The following is a 23,526-nucleotide window of genomic DNA, read 5'->3' as shown; positions in this document are numbered from 1 at the left end:
AAAAAGAGGTAATTGAAAGCGCTGAAAGGGTATAAATGAAGCTTTACTAAGTTTCTTTGGAATCGTTGGCAGTAGCAAATTCAGTTTCCAATATCTTATTTCTATGAATTTAAAATTTGAAAAATATGAATATTTTACCCTAACTTTTATAATTCAATCCATTAAAAAAAAAATGACAATTCATATTTTCGAATAAATAAATAAATAAATAAAAGCGGGGAAAATAATTGAACGGAGAGAAGGGAATCGAAGCGTTCTCCGAAAAATGCGGCTACTTGCCGCCTTCTTTACTTTCTCATCACTTGTTTTCCAAAAATGACTTTTCTTCCCGTCTTTCTTTATTATTATTACTATTTCTTTTCATTAAAAAAAAAAAAAACAAAATTCGAGATGGGTTATTTTTAAATAATAATAAATCACATCAACTTATACCCTTAAATAATCAATTTTAGTGTATCAATTTACACTTCAATTAAATTTTAAAAAATCATATGAAATTTATAATTATTTCAATAATTAAATTTTTAAGTCATGATAAGTCAATTAATTTAATTCTTTAGATTTATTTAAATGTCAGATTAACAAAATGAACTATTAAAACTAATGTATAGATGATTTTTTAAAGACAATTCTAATTGAGAGTTCAAATTAATTTAGGATAAAATTATAAATCTGACACGATGTTCATTCAAACAGAATAAATAGGGTATAAATTGATACAACAAAGTTTGGATTTTAAATTTATATTTTCTTAAATAATAATAATAATAATAATAAGAGTAAAAGGTTCTCAAAATCCCAAATGAACCCCTTAAATTCCCTAAAGTTCACAATCGACCCCCAAAGCTTCTTAAATTTGACTCTTCAAGAATCTCACTACAACCCCTCCACTTCTATTTTATTCTCTCTCTCTCCTCTCATGTTGCGTATAGAAGAGAAGTGGTTTTTGTGAGAGGGAAAGTCAGCGTCTTATTTCTCTCTCCATAATTCCCTCCTCAAATTTTCATTTCCATTTCCAATTTCTTTCTCAATAATTTCACCGGCGACAAAAATTCTGCATGTTTTCCGATTGGTCTCCGGTCGACAGTACAGACAACTTCAAAAAATGTTCTGTAGTTTGTTTGAGATGGACGATAATTATCAGCAAGCTGGTGATTTGACTGATGTAATTCGACCCACTTCCGCCGCCGTCCCCGGTGGCCTCTCATCGGAATTCTCTCTCGACCCTTTTTCCGGTGACCGACTACGCTGGCCTCACCATCCCGCCGATGATTCTTCCATGAATTTTGGAGATCCGTCGTTGTTTCCGACTAGTAGTGTTCGAGATCCGTTTCTTCATCCCCATTTTTCTGCCTTCAATTTTACTTCTGACGGCGGCGCTGAGGGTTTGGCGGCCGCGGACCAGCCGTCTAATTTACTTTCACATATGTTGCAGATCTCCCCGAGTTCCGGTGATGGTGTAATTAGTACTCCTCCATGTGAGTCTCTCGCAACGACGGTGAGGAATTCTCCGAGCTCAGCTTCCACTTGCGGTGGTGGTGGCATGGTTCCAACCGGTGGCTCGAACCCTCTTTGCTTAATGGAGAATTCTGGGATTCAGATCTCTTCCCCACGAAGTTCGGCCACCAAAAGAAGGTGAGAGAAATCCAACCATCAACTTTTGAAATGATAATAATAATCAATATATTACTTATAAAAATTTAATTTTTGATCTTTCTTATTTATTGGGTTTCAAATGAATTTAAATTTTGTCTTGCCTTTGAGGTTTGAAAGTTTCATGATAGTTGATTAATTAGGGTGTACTTAAAAACACTATGCAATTGTTAAAGAGAGAGAATTCAAAATTGATAGAAGCCTTCTTTTTTCTTTTGGGAAATTCCACCAATAATATAAAAATTATGGATTTTAGAAAAATATATATGTATAGGCTTTCTTCTCTATAGGGTTTATTTTAGGATATTTTGGTTCAAACTCTTTAGTCCAAACAAAGGAAAATAGGAGCATGAAGCTATAACTTCTAAGACATAATTCTCTTATGTTTTGACTGATTTAACTTTGTCTTTACTATATTTAAAGAAAGTTCAAAGAGTGGAGAAGATAATTTTTTTAATACCTTGGAAAAATGATAAACACTCATTATCTTGGATCATATTTCAATGTAGTTTTATAATTTCCACCTTAATGGAAAAAATAATAATAATAATAAATAAATAAATAAAAGGTTAACTATATCTATATCTATATACATACTATCCCGTATTAATAAACTACTAAGATTATTGTAGATAAATTAGCACAATTAGTAGCTTAAAAACTTCAATTTTTTGTAGCTCTAATTAGCATTTTATTTTTATGTGCAATTTGCCACCATTTTTTCCCTGAATTATTCTCTTCAAACCCATCTAAAGAATGGAATAACTAAGAAAAAAAAATTTCTGCCTCCCACATGGTTAAATAAAACTCATCACATAACAATTTAAATTTCTTTTGTTTTTATTAAAAAAATAAACAAGACAAAGCTCATGTTTACTATTCATTTTCGTACCTAAAAGTTTCACTTCACTCGTGAAGGCTTCGTCAAATTTAAAAGAAAACAAGAGAAAGTTAACTTGAGACATAAAACAAAATCGTTATCAACTTGAGATTAAAACGAATTAAAACATGAAGTAATGAACTAATTAATGTGGTTGGTTGTTTTATATATAGGAAGAGCCAAGTGAAGAAGGTGGTATGTATTCCGGCACCGGCACCGGCGAACAGCCGATCAAGCAGCGGCGAAGTGGTTCCTTCTGATCTATGGGCATGGAGGAAGTACGGACAAAAGCCCATCAAAGGATCCCCATATCCAAGGTCATTATTTAAAAATAAAGTTTAATATTATTATTATTTTTAGGTTAAAATGTCAATTTGGTATTTTAGTATTAATTCAATTTTAATAAATCTTAAGTTTTAGAGTTTGTTTGAATTGGTTAGAGAAAAAAGTATTTTCTAAAGAAGTCATATTTAAATTCTTTTGATAAAAACCTTTTTAAAAATATACATTGAAAGCGTTTCAAAAATTATTTTAAATTGTTAAATATTTCAATCTTTTTTAAAATGACTTTTTTTTTTAAATTAAACACTTCAAATATTAAAAAAAAAATATTAATATAGGTGAGTATGATTACAAAATTCAAAATGAAAATGTTAATGTTAATAAAAAGTTTTAAAAAAGATCAATATAATAAACTAACCAAAAGAATTAAATTTAAGACTTATTAAAATTATAGAGTGAGAGTTTACTACACCAAAATTGAACCAATACCAAAGCACTTTGACTGAAATGGTATTAACCTATTTCTTCTTTTTTTTTTTAAAAAAAAAAAAAAAAATCTTTTTGTGATTTTCACTTAATTTATTTTCAACTTAAACATGAAAGAGAAAAAAAAGAAAAGAAAAGAGTTTTGTTTTCCAGAAATCAATGCCAAATGCTGCAAGGTTTTGTACATCTTTCTCTCTCTAGCTGACAAGAAATTGACTCCCAATAATTTCATCTATCTCACTCATCATTTACTCATCATTTTTTCAAGTGGGCTTTAAAGTTTGGACAGAGAATTGTTAATATTGTTAACTTTTATGTACTCAATATCTTGGTTTATACAAAAATTATATACTCTTGTTCTTCTTTAGTTTTGAGATGTTTGATTTTAATAGGAGAGATTTTTAGTTGATGGTGTTATTTTCCTTCATTTTTGTAAAAAAATTTATTTATAATAGTTTGGATGTGTGATTTTTAAAAACTAAGCTTGTTTTACAGTTTATTTGTTGCTATTTTTATGTTGTAAAAGTATTTGAATTTTTTCAAAGACCCTCAAAATCTTCCATATATCTTCTCATTTCACAACATCATTGATCATCTTCATTATATATATTATATCTTATACCTTAGCTTGTTCCTTTCTTTCTCTTCTCTTGATCTCCTCTTTTAGGGGATATTATAGGTGCAGCAGCTCCAAGGGTTGTTCCGCTCGAAAGCAAGTTGAGCGCAGTCGAACCAATCCGAACATGCTTGTCATCACTTACACCTCGGAGCACAACCACCCATGGCCGACTCAACGCAACGCCCTTGCAGGCTCGACCCGTTCCCACCCATCTCGAACCCCCGCCACCGCCACCGCTCGTAAAACAAGCCCAAAACATGAGCCCACCAACGACAACGTCCTACCAACTGCAGCAGTAAAGGAGGAAGAGATAGATGAAAACCAAACGACAAATAAAGCAACAACAATAAACGATCATCAGGATGAGGTAGATCATCAGGAGTTTCCTTATGACCTAATTTTCACTGAATTCTCTGAGCAAATCAACAACCACGACCACGACCACAACCGCGACCATCATCATCTTTCAGCAGATCCTCTAAACAACAGTATGTTGATGTTTAGTAGCCATGGCTTTAGTACAGGAAATGGAGAAAGCAGTAAAGATCCATTTTTGGAGCTCTATGATTGGGCAGAGAATTCAAATGGAAGTTTGTTCAAAGAAGCCAAAGGAGGTTGATGGAGGGTAATGATCAAACCACAGTTTAAAGAGAGCTATATATATACAAATCAATATGAAAACTATATATAAATATTTAAACATTATATACACATGCACTTAGGCTAGCTTCTTATTTACCCTTTCTTTTTAAGTTAGTGTTTTCTTCTTCTTCTTCTTCTTGGTTGTTCTTGAGGTTAGCTTAATCGTACTAGAAAAAAACAGGGAGTGATTTCAGTTCAATTGTTCAATTTTTAACTTTTTTTTTTTTGTGGGAAATATTAATTTTTGGATGATCATTTCCTTAGGGTTTCCACTGCAGTTTAAATTTTAATTTGTAGTTCATGGATTATGTTAAATCATATCCCTATGCTTTAAAAAATCATCAATGTGCCAACTTTGATAGAATCTACAAATAGATCACTAGGGTTAGTGAACACTGTCTCTCGATCGTACTAGCTAGCTATGAATCTTTAATGATGTTATGGCCATGGTCTAAATTAAAATTGTAGGTCCCAATGGAATTTTACTAACATTTATGATCTAGGAGTAATTTTAAAGTATTTAATCTTTTTATGTTAAATTAAGTTGATGAAGATGTGTTCATACTTGTTGTTGATAAAATCATAATTAAGAAGCAAAAATATTTAGTCTATACAATTTTAGAGATGATTGAAATGGTTGGAGGTAAAAATTTATAATGTAACCCTAGTTTTGGTTTTACTTTAGGTGGTAAAATGGGAGTTTGAAATGAAATAGATTGTTGGATGATTGGAAGCAAGGCAATGAGACCCATATTCCTTTTGGGAATTAATATGGGGTTTGGATGGGACACAAAGCTGAGCAACAGAAGATTTGCACAGTGAAATCAAGTACATCCAATGGAGGCCAATAACTATGAAATAATAATAATAATAATAATATTGAAAGAAATTTGATGTAAAGATGGGACTTGGCTTTGGCTTGTATCTTTTGGAAGTGGAGGAAATCATTCAAGACCCTACTCTTGGCCATGAGGGTTTGTTTTCATCTTCATTTTTTGTGTACAAAACAATCATTTTTTTTTATATAAATAAAATATTATTACCGATGCATGTCGATGTTGGTAAAAGTATAGTGATAAATGTTTAGTTTTGGTCAAGGAAAACGCACATCTGACCTTCACGTGATATGGTAAGTCAGAGGTCAGATTTCATAGATACCTTTGATAAAGTCATTCGGATGTATTTATAGGAGATTTGATCTTGGATCTATTTTAAATCTACTAGGATTAGGATATGAGATTTTTCTAATTCGAGGCAGGATGAAATCTTATTCTATTTTATTTTATCTTATTTTATATTATTTCATATTATCTTGATCTATATTATATTATCTTGATTTTGAGCTTTATTTTGATAGGCCAAAATTCACTCCTCAACATGGTGAATACAATATCTGTCTATTTCATTAAATTAAAATTTGAGATACGATATTAGTATCTTAGTTTATAAATTTTATTTGTGTATTACGTTAGAATTCATCAATCGATTTTAACGTCTTTGCCGTAAGAGCTCGAATATACAAAAGATTTGATATTAAAAAATTTAAATATTAGAATTGAGAAAAAAAAAAAGATGAGATTGGATATTAAGACCCCATTTGGTAACCATTTGGTTTTTTATTTTTGGATTTTTGAAAATTAAGCTTACTTTCTCATTATTTCTTACAATGATTTGCACATTTCTTAAGTACAATGGTTGAATTCTTAGACAAATTTTTAAAAAAAAAAGTTTTTAAAAGCTAATTTTTTTAGTTTTTAAAATTTGAGTTGGTTTTTTAAATTATTGGTAAAAAGTAGATAACAAAGGAAGAAATTTGGAGATTAAAGTAATATCTATAGACCTAATTTTTAAAAATTAAAAAGACCAAATGGTTACTAAACGGTAGGGGTGTTCAAAAACCCGATAACCTGAAAAAATCGATCAACCCAACCCAACCCGTGCGGTTTGGGTTGAGTTCAAATAAATGAAAATTTTATGGGTTGGGTTGGTTTATGGGTTCATCTAATATAACCCAAACCAACCCGAACCAACCTGAATTTATTATTAACTTTAAAATATATTTTTTTATTACTTATAACACAATTATTCATATATATATATATATTGATTCCAGTTTTATTTAATTCCAATATTTTTTTAATAATTTATTCTTCAACAACTCTTAAAAGTAGTTTCTTTGCATTTTTTTCACTATATAAATTGAAAATGAGTTGTTAATCTTAATTCAATATATGAAAATAATTAAAATAGATTTTTACATATTTATGTATTGCTTCTTTTTATAACAAAATTTTGAGTAAATGATCCGATTAACTCGAACCAACCCAACCCAACCCAAATATTTCATGGTTGGGTTGGGTTGGGTTCATATTTTAATAAGGGTTATTTGGGTTGAAGGAATTTATAACCCAAACAATTGAGTTGGATCTAAAAAAGCCTTTCAACCTAATCCAACCCAATCCATGAACACTACAGAGTCTAAATATTTGATGTTGTTGTTGGTTTTGTTTTTTTAAAAAATGATCTCTCTTTCTCTCTCTTCGTGGTGGTCTCATATTGGAAACTTTGTAAATTATTCTTGAAGTAATATTATAATATAAACTTGTTCGGTGTGATTAGCACATGTATTTTAATAAGATTTTGCTAATGATAAGGACAAAATTTAAATACATTTTCCTTTTTGAATTTACCATTTTAATATAGATTTGACTTTGATGTGTCATGTGAAGTTACAACAAGCATATAGTTTATTTATTTATTAATTAAGATTAATAAACAAAGGAAAAAAAACTCATAACGTCATAAGAGGTAAAAAGGTTCTTCAATATATGAATTATATTATATAATTCTGATTGAGGCTGGAATTTTTACTTGACTTTCAGGAATGAAACTAAAATAAAATAGTGTAGACCCCTCAAATGCCTTCTCCATTTGAAAAAAACGACCCTTCTCGATCATGCTTTTCCTAAAGAAAAGAATAAAATAAATATTAACTGTAACGCAAGACAACAAGCGAAGAAAACGAAAGATGGAAACAAGAGAAAAATTATCAGAGGTACACAACATCAATCGGCTTTTGTATAAGGTCGTCAGATCATTGATGTTATTCTGATTGCTAATGAGATCATTGACTATTGGAGGTGTAGTAAAACACGGGGCATTATCTTCAAGCTTCATATCGAAAAGGTATTTGATAAGCTCAACTGGAATTTCTTATAAAGGGATACCCGACTCTATAGGTTTAATTAGATTCGAGCTTGCATTTCAAATGCTAGTTAACCGATGATTGTTAAAGGCAAAGTTTGTGATAAGATTACGGCGAATTGTGGCATTGGACAAAGTAATCTTGATGTGTTATTTTATGCGGTGAAGTTATGAAAGGAATTGCGGTGATGGGAAATACGTTGTGCAACAAGTTTTCTAAGCAGAATCCAAGTATAAATCCTGTTGAGTTTCCTGGTAAGTCCAGGGTCAAACTCAAGGACTAAGGAAAACAATATGCGGTAATAATTTTTAAGATCTTTGTGGTAATCAATAAATCAAAGAGTTGTTGGTTGTTGTTTGCGGTATAAAATGTATGCGGCGGAGTTAAGAAAAGAGTTAATATTACGGAAGATGCGATGAATATGCAGGGAACGGGTTGAGAAGGGGTTCAGCCAACACTTTCTAGGATTGCATTCATGCTATGCGATCATGCAACACACATACAATAGCAAATCATCTTTGAATGTAAATGCTACAGCTTCTAGTTTTAAAACGCATGCGATATATGCGATAAGTCTATAGGACCTACACATAACCTCTACTCTTGTCTATGCGATGACGAATGACACACACACATACAAGGCGACCACATAATATCATAACCTATCTCTAGGGTGTATGCGATGCATATTGGCAAATAGAGCTTATCTCTAAGTCCCTATTTCTTACTTATGCAAATCTAATCTTGCTTTTTCGAGTCTAGATTCTAACCTAGCTCTCTCAAGTCTTAGGTCATTTCTTTAGACTCTCTCTCGAGTAGCTCTAAAGAGGTGTTGGGTGCAACATAAGACAAGATAATCACATGCAATGAAGATCTTAGGTCATGTTAGCTGAGTTCTTCTCAACCCATTCGATAGATTTAGCTACTCATGCGTGCTTATAAGAGAGTGAACAGATGTAGATAAGCAAGTTCCATTTTATAGATATAGAATTGAAATACAGAATAATAATGCAGAATAAGAATAAAGAGCCTGGTAGCAATCTCTTGCTTTTCAAGGCTTTTACACTGTTCTTCTCTACTCTGCTCAAAAGATAATCTCGCTCTCGCGAGAGTCCGCCCTCTCTCTACTTTTCCACACCTTCTGAGTTTTCTATCCAGCTGACCAGAGCGATCTTCTGGCGTCTCTTCCCTTCTCTCGCTCCGCCTTCTAAGTAAAAGAAAAACTATGAACAAGGCTACTTCTAACTATGGAGGAAATTATCTAACTTTCAAACTAGACTGACTCCTTTACTGAAGGTGGCCTCTGGTATTTATAGAGCTTTGGGATGAAAGGCTTCTTCTCTCATATGATTGCACTGATGGGATGACATTAATTCTCTGTCTGATGCGCCGAATATTCATCAACGAAAAGTTAAGTGTACTTGCTACAGTAGTTCGTTAACAGCTTGTCAACTTAATTCGAAATCGACCGTCATCAGCTTTCTGTCCCATCGTGATTTATGATGCTTTTCACTCAGATGCGCCCACCAAAGTTGCATCGGTTCATGCGGCAACCTTCTTGAGTAGATATTTGCGAGCGCAAATGATCGCATAGCCTTGCGTTAACGCAATCTCTTGATGCGCTCGGCTGTTAATTTTTTTTTATCGCATTTTTCACCTTGCATCAACGCATATTCTACACAAAAATACATAAGTTAACTGTTTTCATGCGATGGACGCATGCGACCGCCACATTGTGAATTTAATGCTTTTGGATGCAAGAATGTATATTTTTATCAACACAAACCTGCATTGTTTTATAACTTAGCACTGTAATAACGTGCATTTCTGCCCGTTATCAGTTCCCCTCTCACATTTTTTGTTTATTATTATAATGGATGAAGGGGTCGAATCTCCAGCAGAACGTTTGGTCGCTTTTGTTTTCATTTTGGGAGGATGAAAAACTCAAAAAATTAAAACTAAAATAGATATCAACATGTTGTCAAAATAAATTAGGCTAGACATTAATTTAAGAACAACAAATTGTTACCTTTGAACACTATTTTTCCAATAAATCCTCTTCAAATGTCCTCCAATAAGTTGATCTCCTTCTCAATAAGGACACCTCCAAAATGTCTTCCTCGCTATGTCTCTTGACAAGAACCTGATTTGTGGGATTCTTTTCTGAAAGATAAAAGAGAATTGGGAATTCCAAAACACACATAACTCTACTACGAATTTTGGAGAGAGAGATTTTTCTTTGTCAAAATATGTGTTAGACTTCACAGAACTATTCGATGTTAATTTTAACGAGAAGGAAAAGGCAACTGCCTACCTCCCCACTCTCCCTTCATTGAGAGGGAGTTAATTAATCAATTATTATTTAATTAAAATTAAATAATAATTAATTTAATTAAATATCTCATATTTAATTGAATAAAGATTTGAATCATATTCAAATGCATATTTCTCTCTTAACTTATAGTTTTAATATGAATCTTATTCATATTAATGTATAACATATAATTTTAATATGAATCTTATTCATATTAACTTAATATTTGAATCACATTCAAATACACAAATATAAACTAATGCCCCCAAATTATATAGTTTAAATTTGAATCATACTCATAATTAACTATATAATAATGTAACTTTTATCACATCCCCTCCCAGACTACCTTCTTATCTTGGAAAGAGGTGTGAGAACAGTAGATGCCAACCCTCTTATGATACCCCTTGTCCAACCTACTCCTCAAACTTGTCTCCTTAGTGCTTATTGTACTTGATAAACAATTAATATTCATATATCTAACTTCTGTTCACATATCTTCATCCAGACATAAAGCCATGCAAGTTCTAATTATCAGGCAGAAACACTTCCAAACTTATATACATAACGACAATAGCTTTATATAGGTTTATACTACATCAGTGTCACCTAGGGTTCTACCCTTTTGCCCCTAATATGTACGTGATAGTTTTAAAACTTAGACAAAACATGATGGACCACGTAAGCTTCTTCTGTTTCTCTGGGATCTTGAGTTTTTTGGTAGACTGGCAGATCAACTAGACTCTGGGAAATTGACCGATATACCTGGGGAAAGTGAAAATATTTAAAAAATGTGAGCTAAAATGCCCATTGAGTGATTTTTTTTTATATAAAAAAAACACACTTACATAATGAACATGATATGAAAACATAGTGTCATGAATAAAGCATGTAACTCTATGTCTCAGGATTAAGAAATAGTTCTAAATCAATAAAAGAAGATAACATTTCTGTGAGTATTTCTAAGATCCTAGAAAACTTGAACATCGTTAGTTTGCTTGAAAAACCATCATTCTCCTCTTTCCTTAGTTGAGGGAGAGCCCTTTTACTATATCGCTCAACGTCAATTCCCTTAGCTAATGTAGAGTAATCTCAATATAATCAACGTCGATGATACTGATCTTACGTTCACGTGAATATGCCTCAAAGGCTAGTAGTAGCATATACACCCTGGATACTGTCATCTCCTTACGTATCAAAGGACCCAAATACCTTCATCTCCTTCAGTATCAAGTTTATTCAATAAAAACATTATAAAATATGGTTTAAGGCTAAAACATGGCATTTCAAGCATTAAGCATTCAATTGAAACATACCATAGAAATAATAATTATGAGAAATAATTCATCTTAAGGAATGCTTATCAACGCATGGTTTCAATCAATAAAACTTAAGTATGCTTCATAAAAATCTCTCAAGATTTACCATGATTGGGACTTTAAAACATGCTTTGAAATTAGAAAAGCATACTTAGAACTTTTGGCTAAAAGCTTTCTTTAAATGCATGCTTCATTTTTCTTAAAAGTCCAATCTTTAAAAGAAAGGACCATGCATCCACACAACATAGGTATTTGAACTATAAGCATGCGTTTGGATAATCATTCTCAAACTCGTGTTATAAACTTGTGAACACATCATACTTAAATCAGTCATGTGTTGGAATCATTGTAGAAAACATATAATAGAAATCATGGAAAGTAAGTTAGAGTAAATCCTTATTAAAACGAGTCACTCACTTCTTCCACTTGTGTTTGCCCTGTGACATGAATAAGTACTCTTGATTAACATCATTGGCTCCCTTTTGAGCTTAACTCTAGTATTAAGGCTTAACATTTCACTTAGAATTTTCTTACAACGTACCAATGCCTAGCCTCCTACCAATGCATTGCCTTCACATAGCTGCTCAATATGTAAGTTGGCTGGTTGGGCATTAAGCACACGCACATAGGCATTCCTATAGGTGCTAGGAGACGCACACTCTACTTAGGCATTGGGCACCCGTTGGGCGCTATACTTAGCACGCTCTTGGCAACGACACCCTTCCACCGCACAGCTTTGTGCCTCATCTTGTGGGCACACACAAGCCAATGCCTGCCTATGCTCACGCATCCTCCTGCCTAGGCCAGCTACCTACTTATCCCTTGGTTGCAACTGCCTACTTGTTCATCCACAACAATTTCCAGATTCAACTTCCAACACTTATAACTTAACATTCAGACATTATCTCACAAAATTTCCTTCTAAGAACATCTTCTTAATCACCTTAACTTTCTTACCTTAAAATTTGAGCCTCCAACTCTGCTTGATGAGCTCAAAATTCCCCAATGTTCCTAGCTTGCTTAAGTGATCGAGAAACCTAGAACACTCTTTGAATTCTTGAAATTTAAACACCAATTCGTGGGAATTTCTTCTTGGAAGCCTAGGAACATCTCCTCTACCAGTTGAACTTCATTTAGGTAGCAGCTTCTCCCCTTATGCTTAAAAGAAATGAGAAAACTAATTTCCATTTTACAAACTTATATTTGTACTAGGCTTTGCATGATTAATGGGTCTAATTTGGTGACACCTAGGCCTCAAACCTCTACTCAAGGCCCCTAATGATGCCATTTAGTTCACTAACCAAATGTTTAAGCTAAGTTCTTCTTCATTCCAATGCACAAGGCTTGTGTCCTCTCCATCCCTTCACTCAACTAATGTATGCTTATAGCAACACACTCATCGCCCTGCCTTAGGTGCCCTCTTCATGCGTTGTCCATCTAACCTAGTCCGAATTAACTCCATGCATCAACACGTGACACTCCTTCAATACTAAGTTGTTGGCCAATGACAATGCCTTCACCTTCAAATAGCCCACACTTAGCTTCTAACTTCTATTCCTCACGACTAATGCATACCTCGTAGTCCACGCTTAACACCTTATCTTATTGCCTCTTCAGCGCTCGCTTTGGGCACTTAGCTGCTCGTATGTTGCCTCTCTTGGCTCAAACTAACCTCTATTAAGGCCAATGCATACCTATTGCTAGCCTCGACCATCATCAACCCTCAATAGCCTAACTAACTTCTAACATAAGGCATTTAACGTATGACTTTTACTACACTTAGCCAATCCCTCTTACTTTAGCAAATAAGCACATGACATGACTCTAACTCCACAAGCCCTCCAATTTCCTTCTAAGTGTTGAAACTTTTCATTTTACCCAAGTGCTTCAAATCGTATACTTAGGAAATTCCTTCACTTCTTGGCCTAACTTCTTTTCCTCTTAGTACCCCAACACTTAGGAAATTTCATTGCTTTAGTCTATTCCACGTGTAAGTTCTCTTTACATACACTTCCCAAGATTTTCTCTTAGTGTTGGATGTCTTTTGTTGGGTTTTATGTCTTAAAACTCGTAGTTTGTAAAAATGATAAACATTTTCTATAATCAATAAACTTATTATTGATTTCATAAATTGTATGAAAGTTTAAATCCAATAAACTAAGACCCATGACTATTGCATGAGTACTTAAACTTTATGTGGAGACATGAGAGTGAATCAAGTTCGAGTAAATAGTCAAAATGATCTATGGTACATTAATATGATTGGGTACCTTATTCTGGTAACACCATTGGATATGGTCTACTCTGTAGCTGTTACAAAGAGTTGTAAAGTGCTACATACGATGTGATCCTAATTCGTACATGTTATGACATGAGGAGTGAAGACGTCCTATGCAATGAGTTTTCATAAGATCGGACTAAGAAATAAGTGACTCTTACTTTATAACGTTGTTTACTGTATAAGACTGACTATTTCACCTAGATGACCTAGGTAACTCGATCTTAATCTGAGCTAACTATGAACTCTTGTTTATTCGAGATTAACCTTAGGTTTGCATAGGTGAGGGTTGACTCAACAACGTTGGCTCAATAAGACTCTCATTTCAGAGGTAAGATCTAATAGATAGCTGGGGACATAAGGTGCAAGACAGAGTTCATGCCTACCCGATTTAGGGATAGGAGAAAGGTTGTTCGCTCAAGTATTGAATCTAGGTCTTGAACAAGAGGCCCCACTCTCTCACTGGGCTGAGAGAGTTTGGTTTAGTGATTGGATCACAAACCAGTTGTTCATTAGATGATTAGTAGGAACTTGAGGAATAAGATGTAATCTCAGGGGTAAAACAGATATTTGACCCAGCCGTTATTACGAATAACCTGTGAAGGGTTGACTTACTGATTACGATTAAATCATGTGGACATAATATATCTACAGTGAGGGGAATGAAACTATGGGCTTTAGTGGAGTGATCCATTAGTTAACGAATGGGGATTAATCTGATCTACTAAGTTTAGCCAATTAATCTCAGATCGTTGGAGTCCATGATCTATAGGTCCGCGAGGTCCCCCTACTAACTCGTAACGGACTAGCTCTAGAATAGCGTGATAAGTTAATCTGAAATGTTCATATTAGAATTAAGGGAATTAGTAATTATATAAGATATAATTACGTGTTTAATTTGAGAATTAAACGGAATAGGATAATTTATATTTAAATATGATTTAAATATATAAAGATGGATGTGTGTAAAAATTAATTTAATATTTGATATTAAATTAATTAAGTGTTATTTAAAAAGTTAATTTATGAAATTAATTTTATTTTCAGTTTTTAAAATCAAATTTTGATTTTTGAGATAAAATTGGAAAATAGAAAAACAAAACACAAAATGGAAAAACTTGGTTTTCCATTATCCATCTCCTAACCTGCTCACACAAAAGCCATCAACTTTGCCTTGTGTTACTCCAAGCATGAGCTGCGACTCATGCAACTCTCTCCCTTACATGTTGATCTGCAATATATTGAAGAGTTTGGAGTGAAATTCGGGCATGCAATCAAGAAAGAATTTTAGAGAAAATTCGGGTTGAAGAAAGGGTTCTTCAACAAGATTGCTACTGTGAGCATTTCTCCTTCATCCCTTGATTTAAGTTTGTTTTGAGTCCCACAACTCAATCTAGAGCACCAAGAGAATAGTGAGGAAGATCTTGAGGTGGTCTGCAACAAGATTTGGAGAAGATTGCAGCTAGAGAACAAGCTTTGAAGAAGTTCTACAAGAGGTATGTCATGAAACTCACTTGTTTTATGCAAGAGCATGCTTTATCTTTTGCCAAAATTAATGAATTAGAGTGCTTAAATGATCTTTGTCGCTTCTGCTGTTGCTTCTACATTCCTACATCTTCCAACCACCGAGAGCCCTCTTGCTTAACAATTAACACTTAGGATATTTTCTTCCTTTTAATACTTCTACATATTAACAATATTCACTATATATATGCAACTAAATTAACAACCATAAACATTAAACATCAAATAGACTCAAGCAATACTACTTAGGAAAATAGGTTCTAGGGTTTACACTTTATACATTATATTTCATATTAACTATATCATATACAATTAATATATGTTTCCTAAGGTAATTTGAACAATTCAAATTATTCTTTCAAAACTTTGGTCATTGTTAATCCGTTGTAAACTAGCAATGGACCTAATGAACCTACAACTTATAAGCTCCAATGATTCGGGATTAATTAATCAATCAACATTCATTAACTGTGGAGCAAATAAATATAGACCTATAGTTGTACTTTAATGCACTGTTAGACATGTGTGTTCATGGATATAATCATTACACATAAGTTGATCCTTCACAAGTTGTTGATAATTATAGCTGGATAAAATGTCTGTTTTACCCTTGTAATTATCTCTATATCCTTAAGTACCATTGATCCTCTAATGAACTTTTTGTTTATGATCCAACCATGAACCAAGTTTCTCTCAAGCGAATGAGAGGGTAAGGCCCCATTGTTCAAGTCTCAGAGTATTTAAGGAAACTACTCATCTATTTAATAAATACAGGAAGAAGTAAATTTCATCTTGTGAAATTATGTTTCCAGCTCCCTATTTGGTCAAGTCCCCAAAATGGTAGGTTTATTGAGTTTGCGACTTGGGCTATTCTCCCTCGTGCAACTTAAAGGATGAGCCCTAATAGATAAAAGTTCATAAATCACTCAGAATTAAAATCGAGTTGCATATGATCATCCTATGAAATATTAATCTCTTCAATTAACGGAGTTACTTTTGGAGTTGATACCCTAAATCTCGTGGTCTTGTAGTTAGTAATTGTATTTGTACAAACTTATCATTTATCTAATAAAATAAGTTGTATTTTATTTGAAATTTAGTTGCATTAACCTAAAAACCAATAAACTAAGATCCAATGTTATTAGATGTAACTTAAACATGTATGTGGAGACATACAAATGGATCACGTTTAAGTAATAATCTGAATGGTCTGTAGTGGAAGGATAAGGTTGGGTACCTTATCCTGGTGATACTATGGATACAACCTGGTTTGTTGTTGTTACAATTGTTGTAAAGTGCTACAAATGATCTAATCATGATCACTCATGTAGAGACATATAAGCGGGGATATCCTCCACAAAAAGTTTGTATAAGACCGGACCACGAAATGAAAACTAACCCTTGAAGAACGTTTTCTTCATGTTTATCCTCTCTGCAAAAAAATCACAAACTCGAAACCCTAATTTATCCCAAATGACCACAACCAATTGGTTTCCTTTGTATTCTCTAGAATGAGAACCCAGAAGTTTTGTAAGCTCTGGCTTTTTGGAAAGGGAAAAAATTGAGAAGGGGAATTGAGAGATTGAGAGGAGAAAAACAATTACAGAGTTCTTCTGTTTTTACTCTCTATGTTAACAAATGATGAAGAAGAAGAAAAAAATCTCCCAACCACCCGCACAATACATGGGTTGAAAGAGAATAAGGGAGGGAAGTTGTTTCCCTCCCTCAATTTCAAAATTAAAATTAAAATTAAAATTAATTTTAATTTATATATATATAATAACCAACTTATTATATGTATATATATATATTATATCATATATAACATATAACCTATGGTTTAATATTGTATCGCATATAATATAACCTATAGTTTCAATTCCCTTAGCAACGATATTTAATATAAATCCATTTATATTAAACTTAATTATATGAATCCAATTCACATAATTAATATTTGAATCATATTCAAATATTTATTTCCTCTAAAATAATGTATCAAATAGATTATACTAATTATATCATATATAATTAAATTAAATTTATCACATATAATTAATTTCCCCAATTAATTTGAACAATTCAAATTAATCCAAAATTGATTCTCATTTAATTCTCATTGAGCTACAGAGGGGACCTCATGAACCTGTAGCTTGAAGTTCCAATAGTCTTCAATAAATAATTAAAGTCCTTTAATTATATTATTTAACATCCATTAACTATCTGACACTCCATTAAATATTGACAGCTACACTCTTCGCACTACAGATATATTTCTATGTCTATTAGATATAACCAGTCAACAGTGCAATGATCCTTCACAAATTGCTTGTAAGTATAGTTGGACAAAAATTACCGTTTTGTCCCTATAGTTACATCTAACTTCTTAAGCACCACTGATCTCTCTAATGAATAATAAATCATAGTCCAACTATGACTAAACCTCTCTTAGGCCGAGAGAGGGTGTGGTGGCACATTGTTCAAGCTTGGATTCTGCCCTTAAGGGAGAAATTTATCTACTTTCATTGACCTCGGAGAATGAGTGAATTCAGGATTCAGGTCATGTCACCTATGGTCATCCCGGTGTAACGTAAGTCTCTATTATGAACAGTGTTAAATAATGAGACTAGTCATTTCATGGTTCGATTTTATACAAACGCCTTTGTATAGAATGCCCTCGCTCTCATGTCTCCACATGAATGATCAGGATCAGATCATTTGTACCACTTTACAACAATTGTAACATCTACAAAGTGGGTCTTACTCGTAGTGTCACTAGGATAAAGTATTTAGCCTTATCCATCTACTACAGACCATTAAAGTTATCACTTAAACATGATCCATTTGCATGTCTCTACATACATGTTTAAGTTATAGAAGATAACCTTGGATGTTAGTTTATTGGTTTGTGGCTTTAATGCTACTAAATGTCAAATAAAACATTTCACATTTTATTAAATAAATAAAATGTTTGAACAATAGAATTACAAACTACAAGACCTTACGAGATTTAGGGCATCAACCTCAACAATTTTCCACTTGTTCTAAAGCTAGTGGAGTGTACAATATATAAGTCACACTAATATACAAGTATACAAATCAATAAACTAGGGCATAATACTTGCCCAATACAAAATCTCCCACTTGCCCTAGACTATATGTAACCTGTCCCATAGACCCATATTCTGCAGGTGACCCTCAAATACCTTAGCCATAAGGGCTTTTGTAAATGGATTAGCAACGTTGTGCTCCGAAGCTATCTATGTGATGATCACATCTCCTTGATGCCAATCTCTTTGCAATTAGTCGATCAATCTTATTCTCATTCTTACGATGTTGTAGAGGATGTGTTGGTTAAGGTAGATAAGTTCATATTTCCGACGAATTTTGTGGTGCTTGACATGGAAGAAGATGCCAACATTCCAATAGTCCTTGGAAGACCATTCTTGGTTACCACTAGGGCTCTCATTGATGTGTAAGATAGTAAGCTAACCTTTAGATTCAATGACGAAGAGGTAAATTTTGATCTATATAGAACTCTTAAACATGTAGATATTGAGGTAAGTGATGAGCTTTATGAAAGAAGTAAGTTTGTTAATATTTTCCTTCTTTCAGTAAATGTTTATTGAATGTGAAGCCTTCTTCTAAGGTGATAGGGAAAATGATGGAGTGGGTAATGAATGTGATGTTAAATTAGGAAGTGAGAAATTAGAAAAGAATCATGTTAAGAATCATGTCTCTACTTGTGTTAATCCTCCTAATGATTTTATACCTTTAAAATATAGTTCTAAGATGAAGTGTGAAAAAGTCATGGAGAAGCATGTTCGAGAAGATGTAATTAGTCCTATGAGATCTTCTAAAGATGATACATTTAAGTTGATTGATTATGTTCATAAAGGAGATGTTGATTTGAATGATAAGGAAAAGATGCATTATGTATTTACTCGCAATGTTAAATTAAATTATGAATGTTTTTGTGAATGCCAGTATAGGCGAAAACTTTAGATCGAGGATGTTCTAGGATTAACATGACAAAACCACCTTGATATTTAGCATGATTGATAAGCTTCGTTTAGCTAGAAGACGTTAAATCAAGCGCTTGTTGGGAGGCAACCCAAGTTTTTAATTACTTTGTTTTTGTTTTCTTGTCTTTGATTTTTTTTAGTTCTTTATTTTTTTTAAAAAAAAAAAGTAATGGAGACACTCATTAGGTTTCATATTTTTAAGGATCATTATCTAACACAAAAAGTACTTATTCTACTAGCCTATTCAATGGACTACCATACACTTCTAGGCTTGTATTCCTATCTTTCTTATGCATTAAGGACGATGCATATTTTTAAGTTTGGGGTAGGAGGTCATTCGTACTTTTGGGTATTTTTTTATCTTGTTATACATGCTAATTTGATTTTATTGATAATATGCATGTTATATACTTTTTGAAAATTTTGAAAAATTGAAATTTTTATTGAAATTTGAGAAGTTGATGAGAGTTCTTTGTTATGTGCTTTTGATGTTGATTGTCAATGATGAAACTTGAATATGCATGTTGGATGACTTATAGTGGAAATAAGATAGCAATATCTTGAAGGATGATCTATTTATGTCCCTCTTTGAGTCTCCCATATCATAAGCACATAGTCACTTTAATTTAGAAATGTTAACAAAAAGTAGGATTGAGTTGAGTGTATTTGGTTGTCGCCTCGAAAGGTCCAATCGATTAGAGGGTTGATATGCACGATAGTTTGTAATGTTAGACTAAGAGGAAAAGAAAAGAATATTATGATTGCCTTTGAAAAAGAGTATACACTCATGTGCTTAAAAGAAATATCGTTTTATTATGAAAACTTCTAATTGTTGGGTTTTTATGCTCTAAAACTCGTAGATAGTAAATATAAATAGTTGATTATCATCAATAAAGAGTTATCGGTGTTACTGAATTATCGGTGTTACTGAATAAGTGTTATTAATTATGTTGTATGTGTTTTGTCTTAATAACCCTAAATCCAATAAATGGAGACATTACAAAAAATCTAGGCTTTGATGTCGGTTGGAAAAACTGAAAAATTGATGTACAATGTCGGTTTCTTAAAAAGAAAAAGCCGATCTTTAATGTTAGTTTTAAACTGATATTATAGACATACCTTTAGTTTTAAACTGATATTATAGACATACCTATAATGTTGGTTTAAAATCGACTTTAAAGATTCGCCTTTTTTCTAAGGAATTAATTTCAATTTGAGGGATTAGTGTGGAGCTTTATAAGGAAGGTAGATATATATACATATGTACACAAATGGAAGATTAGGGTTTGGAAGAAAAAAAAGTTAAAATCTCTCTCTCTTACACGTACAAACCCCCATTGCATAATCTTCTTCTTCTTTGCTTTCCATAACCTCACACCCAGTTGCCTCAGCTACTACTTGCCAACCACTTTCAACAACGCTGACCGCCGAGCAAGGAACCGTTGCTTGCCTCCATCCATTTAACTCACGATCTCCATCGATCTTCGTTCTCCATCACCATGAATCTCAATTCCCATCGTGATAGCTCAAACGTCGCATTTTCCATTTTTGTCTAATGCCCATCTAAGCAAATTTGAGTTTCATCCTAGTTCCATCCAGCATCGTTCAGGTTCTCAGGTTCATTTCAGATTCACGAGCTTTGAGCTTCGTTTCATGTTAATCTAAGTAGATCTGAGTTGTGGACCTTTGTTTCAGGTTCGCCGAGCTTTGAGTTGTTGGATTATATGTCCTAAAACTCATAGTTCATAATCTTTAAACCTATTCTATATACTAAGTTGTTATTGAACATGAAATTGCACTTGTAATATCCTAAATCCAATAAACTAATGAATCTTTGGATATAGTATGAATACTTGAACTTTATTTGGAGACATAAAAGAAGATCAAGTGGTGGTCTACAAACTATTAGAGAGAAACAAGCTAAGGAATTGTTGAATTGAAGAGGTTTTACAAAGGTAATTTCTAAAACCCTATTTTGTTATGTTATACATGAATGCTTGTTTGCTAAATTAATATAATTAGAGTGCTTAAAGATCCTAATTGCTTTCACTTATTGAATGTCAACTTCCATCAATTGGTGTCAAAATATGATTTAAGCACTCAATTTATGTTAATTTAAGCATGGTGGGTATTTTCCATAAATTGTATGAAATGAAAGCTATAAATTTGTTAGAGTCAATAAAGTTGAAATTAAGTTGTAATCAAAGAAGAATGGAAGCAAGCTTAGTAGCTTAAACTGGAACATGGTGTTTCTGCCTCACAGCATCGCGACGCTGTTCATGTAAGGTAGCAACGCTGTTTTCATCTAGCCCAAAACGCACGCACGCGAGCAAACTAGCAGTTCAAGTGGGTCGATTTGGCCAGTTCGAGTCGTGGAGGTCTGGTTTAGCCTTGTTTAGATCGGTTCAAACATTTTAATGCCCTGGAGGTCTAGTTTGGGTAGTTTGAAGCTGGTTCGGGTTGATTCGAGCGATTTAGTGGTGGTTCAAGATTGTTTTTTAAACTATTCTTGTAATAATTTAGGTATTTACGTACTTAGGATGTCAAAACTAGTCCATATCAATGTGTGTTTAATTATTTATACATTATGAATGTATATTATAATTAAATTAAATCTTGTATGTGTATATTATATGCCATGTAGATTTAAAATCCCACCGTAGGGAAGCATGTGTCATGCATTGAAATTATGTTGTTATTTTTTATAATATATAGTATGCATGAATTAGGGTTTCTTGTGTTTAATATAGCCAGTTATATTAAATTATGAAATGCTTGATAATTGTTATGGATTGGATGCATCTCTATAGTTTTATACAGTGTTATAAAATGAATTAGACATTTAAAATCTATAACAAAGATAAGATGCATGTTCACCTAGAGTTAACAAATAACAACTTATTTTAATAGTTAAAATGGGTCGTTATTTTGTAAAACTATGGTTACAAGCTCATCTAGGCTAAATCTTGTCTAAGGCTAGAGGTACTTAAGTTGATGGTTTGCGAAACACCTGCTACCTAGGGTTTTTAGCTGGTTCTTTAGTGTTGTTAACCCAATTTTATGAGCACGCGTGAGCGATATGAGGTAAAAAAATTGTTTATCACTCAGACATCGTAGGTTAAATTCAAATATAAACATTATACTTGGATAAATTTCTAGACTTAAGTTGTGTTTATTAGTCGGAATATACCTAAGTAAAGATTTAACCAAAACAAATTGAAAACTTTAGTGGGAGATTAATAATATATACGATATATTATTTTTAGCTCTCATGTCCCTTAGAGTTCACACCGTGAGATTCATGCTCGACTTCGAGTCACCCTAGAAGTGACTTCCATTTAGAAAGTATTTGCATGAGTCAATAGCAAGGTGAATAGAGGAAATGGTTCATAGTAAGTGGGTGAAGGACGTATGTCAACGTATCCTATGGTCTCTTCTATTAGGTTGCACTCTGAGATTCTCATGTTCTGCCTATGAGTCGCCCTGGGAGCGACCACCCATTCGGAGGGTTGTTTCATGGAGATCGAAACACCGCAAACTTCATCAATGAATAGGGTCACTTAGGTCTGTTATCAGTAATTGTATTCCAATTTAGGAGCTTGTTGGTACTGACCTCTGGGATCTGAAAATGAAGAGTTACACTTACAAGAGTTACTAAGTGTTAGTAAGTTTTTGACCAAAAACTGTAACTAAATGACTATAGGAATATAGAGTTATTCTGGTATAAGTATTTAGTCAAGAATGTCTTGCTTTAGTGTAGGAGTATTTGACTGCCCCTCGGTAGAATCTATTCTGACTCACTAAAGTATCGTTGCAAATAAATAATGAAATTTGGGTACATTATTACTTTTGCTAAAATTTGATTGGGTTTAAAAGACATTTCCTAATAGAATTTATTTATAATTTCAACATGTCGAAATCTCCTAGAAAAATATTTGCTTCTAATTTGTTTAACGTTGATAATTATTGAACATGGAAATCAAACATAATTGCAATGCTAGTAGTTGATGGTTTAAGGTTTGCTTTAACAGAGGAATATCCTCTAACTCCCAGCTCATATGCAATCCAAAAAGTTTAGATTGCTTATACAAATGGATTAAGGCAAATGAGAAGGCTCGATCCATATCTTAGCAAGCATATCCAATATGCTAGCTAAGAAATTCGAGAAGATGGTTTTTGCTAAAGAGATCATGGATTCATTACAGACGTTATTTTGATAATTTATCAGGAACGATATTCTCGATAATGTTTATGACTATAGCATAAAAGATAGAACCTCTATTAGAGAACATGTTATAA

At 32.9% G+C, this 23,526-nt stretch overlaps 1 protein-coding gene across 1 annotated transcript; it reads left to right on the top strand.

Moving 5' to 3' along the window:
- Positions 1–824: 824 nt before the first annotated feature.
- Positions 825–4,719, top strand: LOC120083610 (probable WRKY transcription factor 35). Its single transcript, XM_039039432.1, has 3 exons — positions 825–1,635; positions 2,707–2,850; positions 3,969–4,719. Exons 1-3 carry the CDS (start codon positions 1,106–1,108, stop codon positions 4,537–4,539), a joined length of 1,245 nt encoding a protein of 414 aa, XP_038895360.1. The 5' UTR covers positions 825–1,105; the 3' UTR covers positions 4,540–4,719.
- The last annotated feature ends 18,807 nt before the right edge of the window (positions 4,720–23,526 follow it).

The sequence above is a fragment of the Benincasa hispida genome, chromosome 8, assembly GCF_009727055.1.
Source record: "Benincasa hispida cultivar B227 chromosome 8, ASM972705v1, whole genome shotgun sequence".
Classification (NCBI taxonomy): domain Eukaryota; kingdom Viridiplantae; phylum Streptophyta; class Magnoliopsida; order Cucurbitales; family Cucurbitaceae; genus Benincasa; species Benincasa hispida.
The sequence above is the reverse complement of the archived record's forward strand: the minus strand, read 5'-3'. Positions and strand labels throughout refer to the sequence as shown.